At 38.3% G+C, this 7,444-nt stretch overlaps 1 protein-coding gene across 1 annotated transcript; it reads right to left on the reverse strand.

Moving 5' to 3' along the window:
* Nucleotides 1–2,097: 2,097 nt before the first annotated feature.
* On the reverse strand, nucleotides 2,098–6,136 carry LOC122142623 (transcription factor Sox-21-B-like). Its single transcript, XM_042753801.1, has one exon. The coding sequence runs from the start codon at nucleotides 5,760–5,762 to the stop codon at nucleotides 5,034–5,036; it is 729 nt and encodes a 242-aa protein (XP_042609735.1). The 5' UTR covers nucleotides 5,763–6,136; the 3' UTR covers nucleotides 2,098–5,033.
* Nucleotides 6,137–7,444: the final 1,308 nt, after the last annotated feature.

Consider the following 7,444-nt stretch of genomic DNA (forward strand, 5'->3'; position numbering starts at 1 on the left):
CTATTTATTTACAGTGATTGTTTTAAATACATCTTGTTCCTTATAATGCATATGATCATTTTTATACATATTTTATTTCAGTCCAAAAATGAAAAAATGTCAGATATTTTAAATTTGATCAGACCTGTTAAATTTGTTGCATTGTATGTAATATTTTGTTCTTTCTATAATGTAATATAGTTTAAGATTTCATACTGCAGTAAGTGAGGAAGCATTTGTTCTTGCACAACATCTTTGTGCCAGTGTTTGGCAGCAGAAATTGATAAATTACTAGTAAAAAGTGGGCAAAAAAAAAAGAAAAGAAAAAAGAGTTGATAACACTATTTGCATGATTTATTTGTAATATTATCTGGCCATGCATCATTCTGAAGGACTGTCCTGTAAAAACATATTAGAAGTGTTAATGCATTTTATTTACTGTACCATTATGACCTTTGGGAATTGTCATGTTTCCCCTCATTGCAAGTATCAGCATGTCATTAGAAATAATTTCTCACCTGTTTTTCAGTGTCATTGTTCATATATGTCCAGTACAGAGGAAGCACTTTTACACTCATGAGAGAGGGAAAAAAATCTTTTGTGTGTTGAAGCAACACAGAGGATATTTGGGTCATAGGAGGAAAGTTCTATTATCATGGCTGGAGTGTTTAGTGAGGCTGAAAAGGATCAAATCTCTAAAAATCAATGAGCTCTTTAAAAGACACAGTGAATCTGAGTGTGCTGACCAATCGTCCATAGGTACAATTCCTCAAAGGATTGTTAGGTTTGATAAATGTGGCTTTTTCCTTGTCTGTGATCTGATACTATCACTGTAGTGTGAAATACACCCAAGCTGGAGAAAAATCCCCTTTTGACCCCTGCCTGTAATAGTGTGTTGGGTTCTGAACTTCATTTAATGGATATTGTGTTTTGGAAATGTGGCATTTGGAGCCTTTTTACTTAAACTGAGCAATCCAGTGGTCAACTTTGACAAGTTGTGTGCTGTTTTACCAACCCAAAAAATTTAAACATTGGTTTTTCATGCACTGGACAATTTTGAGATTTTGGGCTGTTTGGCTTTGCATAACATGTAATTTCAGACAAGTGGAAAGAAAAAATCCAAAGCACACATTTAAGTGTTTATTTCATTCTCTTTGTGTCTGTAGATTTCAATTCGTATCTTTAAAGGCCAGGAGCTTTTTCTCCACTTCAGCCGCATTTACACACACCAGACTTAAGAGTTTTATTTCTATCTGTATTTTGAAGGTTTTTATAGAGGGGTTTGTGCATATATCATTCACCTGGTCTTATCATTGCACTTTATATATTTGTCTTTTTAATTATAATACATATTTTAAAGGCCGTTTCTCAAAATGATTTTTCCTCCACTTCAGCAGCACTTACATGCAGCAAAATTTACAGTTTTATTCCTTTCTATATTCTGAAGGTTTTTACAGAGTGGCTAAAAGAAATCCAAAATCCTCTCTAAAAAAAATAATAATAATTTTAAACCTGACATTATCTAATGTTCAGATTTATCTTCCGGAAATATATGCAATTTCGTGCATACTTAATTGCTTAATTGCTTTGTTCGTTTATTTAAAGATAACATTTCAGGAAACTTGTAATGTAATCCATAAACTGGGGACGTATGGTGATATCCTTTAGTTAAATTTTTCCTCCTGTATTCACCTGTGGTGTCTTGCCTTAATGGAAAGCAAATACAACTTGGCACATTTTATGCCTTCTGATAATAGTTGCAAGATAATCTCAAAAATCTTGGCAAAATACCTCAACATCTCAGTGATTTGTGACTCGCCGTGAACTTTCTGCCAAAAAAGAGGCACCTTTTGTTTCGGCAAATGAACAACTTTCGTCATTCTTCCATCCGTCACAAGATTTTCTCATGTGAATGTTTGAATAGTTGCATCTCTACCTTTCCCACTGGATCGCCTTTCCAGAAAAGAAAAAGCATATCTATTCAAAAGCCATTTAGTTCATTCCTTTCTTGGCCTGTAAACGCATTCATCAATTGTTCTGCTTTTGTAGATGGCTTTCTAATGCTAATCTGCCGTGTTAAATATCTTTTTGTTCCCCTTTCACCATTTTGTCATTCAGTTTATCCAGTTTTGGTCACCCATTTTATTTATTTATGCGCCTGGCTCCATTCATGCGCTCATGTATTTTTTATTATGTTGTTTCACTGTCATCCAGTGTCAACTCACTCTATTCAATGTAGGCTACTTGAAGGACTCGGAGGGACAAAGCGTGTACACATTGCAGTGCTATTCACCCCGGCCAGCTGGATTGCCTGAAAAAAAAGGGGGGAAGAAAAAAAAACCTTGTGAAAAGAAATCCTCAACAATGAACACAGAAGAAGTGCACAATGCTAACAGTTTTCCAAATACCACTGATTGCTTTAACCACAATGAGGGAAAGCAGGCGCTTTTTGCTGAGCTCCACTTCAACAAACAACAGGCTCACAAAGGCCTCCCAACTCATGTTTTGTTCCGAGACAAAACCTCCTCGACTGTCTAAATGCTCCTACTGAAGGGAGACAAAGTTCTTTCAGTTAGTGCACCCTTTTTTAAAGCAGAAGGAGAAAAGAGAGCTGAGAAGAAAAGGAAAATGGTCACTGGGCTGGTAATGTGCACTCTTTTGAGGAGCGGACGACCTTTTCAGGCATTTTGGTGTGCAAACTATGGACTGAAAGTAGCTTTAGTAATATACAGACTGATTCAGAGGCGAACCTGTGAAAAATTGCTTTTTCGGGTAATTTGCAAGATGCATATGCAGTGACATCTAAATGATTTTGAGATATTAAACCGTCTACTTTAGGTTGCACCAGCAAAAGGCATTTTAAAGGTCAGGGTAGGTAGAAATAAATCTGGACATTTTCACCTGATTGCAGTGTCAAATTAAACATACAGTGTTAATATACTATTAAAAGTAAATGGAAACATGTTTTTAAAAAATATGAAATGCTGCTTAGGTTGCATTGATATGCAAAGTTTTTCAGTAGTTTAGGAAAAGCATGTAAGTTGCATACAATAAAAAATATTTTGCAAAAGGATAATAATTAATAGTAACGTTTCAAATATGAAATCTCTATTTAGGTTGCATTAAAATGCATTAATTTGGGAAAAGTGTGGCAGTTGCAAACAACAAAAACAATAAAGTGCAAAAAGTCATCAGCAAGCTGCTCTGAAATCAAAAAAGGATAATTCCTAAAAAGGTGTCTGTCCTGTAAATAATATGCATTGCATGTATGTTATAAAAAAAAAAAAAAAAACTTAAGTAAATACTTTGCAATAACTATATTGCACTAAAATGCAATTCTTAATTAGTTTGGGAGTGTGAGTTGCAAACAAAAAAAATAAAAAATAACACGCAGAAGGTCATAAGGAAGCTGCTTTGAAATTAAAAAAGGGATCATTTTTGAAAACGTTCCTGTCCTGTAATTAATGTGCATATAGCTCCCTGATTTGTTGATTCGTCTGGTTCATAACAAGTGAAACAAGGTCACTTTTCCAAAGCGAAGCAGGAAGTTCCGTGGAGAGCAGCGATCGCGCTGTGACAATAGAGAATACAGGCCAGTGAAAAGATTCAATTAACCGTGGCGGAGGTAATTATCCCTGGACAGTCCAAATTAGTTTTGCATAATTGGTCCGAGCCATATGAATTAACTTCTTAATGTAATCTAAGAGGGCAGTTTACATTAAGAACAACCCGACACGGAGCACATTGGGAAGACATGCGTAAATTATACGTCTTTTTGGAATAATTCTATCCAGTTTGAATGATGTATATGTGTGTTAGACCTATAATTAATTGCAAATGGTGAGTATCCACAATATTAAATGAACAGGGTGTTTCAATTTTTAATAAAATAGCTCTATTTATTTAAAAGATGCAAAGGAAAGTCTGTCCGAAAGGCCTAAATGGTTTCGTTTTTCTTCTTAAAAGTAAACTCCTCTATCTTCTTTCCTATTCATGATTTGAGTTGTGATAATTCAGGATTTCGGCTCTTGATTACAAAGACCTGCTTGAGATTTCTGAGTAATTCTATTCAAAGCCCGAACAAAAGCGTCCTTTAGAGGATACTTTACACTTCACCTGTTCCGACCAAGTAAAGGCATTCAAGATACAAATCTTGTTCGCCATTCACCAAGAACTACAGAGCAATTTCCTTTTTTCCGCATACGCTTTATTATATCCCCCTTGTTCAATAAATGAACGATAGGCATTTTAAGTACATATAAGTGGAATTATGCAAAACATAGAACATACAATTTCACTTCGAGTTAGTAAAAAACGGACTGACTTTCTGACAATCGTCTGATGTAGAATATGTCGACGGGCCAGCACCCTTAGAAATTTCAGGAACTTGGGCATGTTGTTTCTTTTCAATAAATTACACTTTATAAGTGCTCATGGTCTCCCTTTGTGCAAGTATCAAAGGACACGGATCGTGTCCCACGATCAACAAACAGGGTAGTTTCACTGACTGAACAATAAATATTACATCCATTGAATAGTATTCGAAACTCAAAATATACACCTGATTTCTAGTCCATCAGCTCGGGCATTTGGAGCACTAAGCAGATATGATTTAATAAAACTGTACACATTTACAGCAATATGACTGATTTGAAGAAGAGAAAAATAACTGCGCGGGAATTAATCAAAGCTGATTTTCATAATAAAACATTTTTTTTTCAATATAGCTAAAATGCAACCACTTTAACAGCATTGACCGATTTTCTCTGCACATGGTAAACTAGTTACAGAGTCAACAGGTTAGTCTGACGTGGTAGAATGATTCACATTGATAAGGGCATACTGGATTCGTTCAGCACACTGTCGTTTGCCATTAATATCCACGCCGAACAGAACGTCAGAGAGTTTTACCTTACATCAAGGCATTAATCATGATACAAACACATGTGATATCTGATATGACGATCGTGGCATCACATGTTCATGCTCCACGTGTATTGCGTTTTTTTTTTTTCTTTTCTTTTTTCTTCACATTTAGAAACTTTTTCAGAGTCTCATAACGCTGCCGCGTACGCGGGATACGGTTCAAGCTGTGGTTTGCCCATTCCTGGTAGTAAAATGTAGGCAAGGGGTGGCTGGAGCCCCGCAGACGGCCACGCCGCGCAGTTACACGGGATCATGTAGCCCGGGTTACCCGGCGATGGATGGGAGTGCGTATGAGTATGTGCGCCCGCTCCGGAGAAAGCCGTCGCCGCTGTTGGGTAACCCAACGCTGAGGCGTATGAGAAAGACGGTGGAGAAAGCTCTGTCATTTTTGAGCCGAGGTCAAAAAACGAATAGGGGTTGGTAGACATGGAAGGGCTGAAGAACACCCGTGCCGCGGCTGCCGCCGCCGCCGCTGCTGCCTTGTCGGGGTTGCACATTAACGACTCGGTAAACGCTCCACTCGGTAAGCCACCCACTTTCAGCGCCTCGTGCTCGCCCAAATTATACGCCATCGGGAACGCGAATTTGTCTTTCTTCATTAAAGTCTTGGGCTTTCGCCTGGGTCTGTATTTGTAGTCAGGGTGTTCCTTCATGTGCATCGCCCGCAGTCGCTTCGCTTCGTCGATGAACGGCCTCTTTTCGGACTCCGTCAGAAGTTTCCACTCCGCTCCGAGCCGCTTGCTGATCTCGGAATTGTGCATTTTCGGGTTTTCTTGGGCCATTTTCCGCCGCTGCGCTCGGGACCACACCATGAACGCGTTCATGGGACGCTTAACGTGATCCATGGGCTTGGACATGCTGACAAGCGTTCGCTTCACCTGCTCAGGTAAACCTCCACCGGCAGGACTGTCACTTCGTCCGAGATTTGCGTGGTTCAAAATTACGCTGTGTAAAAGTCTCCAAGCGTGCTTCAGGCTCACTGCGACATTCCGCCGCGAAAACAAGTCCAAGCGTAATTCTTCTTAAACTTTCACGAAAGCAATGTTCTCAGATGCATCGTGAGTAGGTATATCCTCAAAAAGTCGCAGATGAAGTCGATGAGATAAACAAGAAGTCGAATTCCTCCTTAGCTCTGCTCGCTTGTTGTTTTCCTCTTCACCATGGTGAAGCAACCGCCGCGGATAACTTCAGTCGAGTGACTGTCAACCGAGAGTTGCAACATGTGAAGTAAGGAGCGCGTTGGCAGGTACTGAAAGGGCCTTTGGCGCATGCGCACTGCGGCTGTCAGACCTCGGGCGCTCCAAAATCCCACCCAGCGCGAGGAACGAGAGTGAAATGATAAACTCACTTTGCTCGGAGTGAAAAGCAGTCCGACATCGTGTGTGTGTGTCTGTTCCAGCTTAAGCGTTCAGGACACAGCATATGAGTGTACTTTAATAATAACCTACTCAACATAAACGTGAGCTGATTCACGCGTTTAAAACAGGCTACATTTCGCCGGTGCAATCTGTCGAGGTTCGTCTCTCGCAACATTTTTAAACAAAACATCATGCAAATGTTTTATAAATAGGCTAATGCCATATCAGAAATGGTTATATTTTGTCAACGTTCCATTCAATAATGAAGCTAACAAAAAGTGTTCCACTGTTGCTATGGTTACCTTCTCAGGTGAACGCGTCTTTCGTCTATTTAACGCCAAATGAAACTACGTATTTTTTTTTGACTCATTTGCATTTTAACTATTGTGTTTAGTTCCTGAAACGTTCGAGAACTTTCTTTACTGTCTATATTGAGACACCTTTAGCAGTTATATCCTATAATAAATCACTTTGTATTTATAGTTGGTCATACTTGATCAAGCTGCGTTCTGTTCGCACAGAATGAAACTAAATGAATGAATGCCTTTTATCTTCATCATACCATGTACAATGAAATTAGAGTAGCTTATTCCCTTTAACATAACACATGACACACATACAGCAAAATATAAAAAAGTTGAACTGCATTAGGATTTACATTTAACATAAGAAAATAAATAGTTTTATTGCACATTAATAATGTATTGCACCAAATAGGCATACTAATACTGTTTCATTTAATAAATGATTAGAAAAAGTTATTCAACGTACAGTAGGCTATATCACAAATTAAATCACAAATAAAATCTGTCTTGACCAAAGGGAACGCAAGTCTTCTTTAATTTATCGGAATATTTTCACTAAAACACACACGTATTAATAAGCTAGATAAAGCAGGAGGTGTTTATCGCACTGAGAGAACTTTTTCTTCTTGACAGCTTCGCTTCTTTCTCTCCGACTTCAAAGGATTTTCCGAAGGCAGCGCATCGTGACCCGAAAATTAGGTTGAGGGATATTTCACTATGCAATTACAGATATCTGAGAGAGTCCTTGTGTAAATTGTATGTTTAAGTGGATTCTGCCCGCACCTTCTCTGTTGTTCCCTATTAATAACATCATACTTAAAATGACAGCTTTTAACAAGTGGGGGAAAAAATCATTTATTTACGGAAACTGCCTTT

Source organism: Cyprinus carpio, unplaced genomic scaffold, assembly GCF_018340385.1.
Source record: "Cyprinus carpio isolate SPL01 unplaced genomic scaffold, ASM1834038v1 S000000029, whole genome shotgun sequence".
Taxonomy (NCBI): Eukaryota; Metazoa; Chordata; class Actinopteri; order Cypriniformes; family Cyprinidae; genus Cyprinus; species Cyprinus carpio.

What these genes read in the sequence shown, in the direction of transcription:
- LOC122142623 (XM_042753801.1), bottom strand. Translation starts at nt 5,762, where the DNA reads ATGTCCAAGCCCATGGATCACGTTAAGCGTCCCATGAACGCGTTCATG.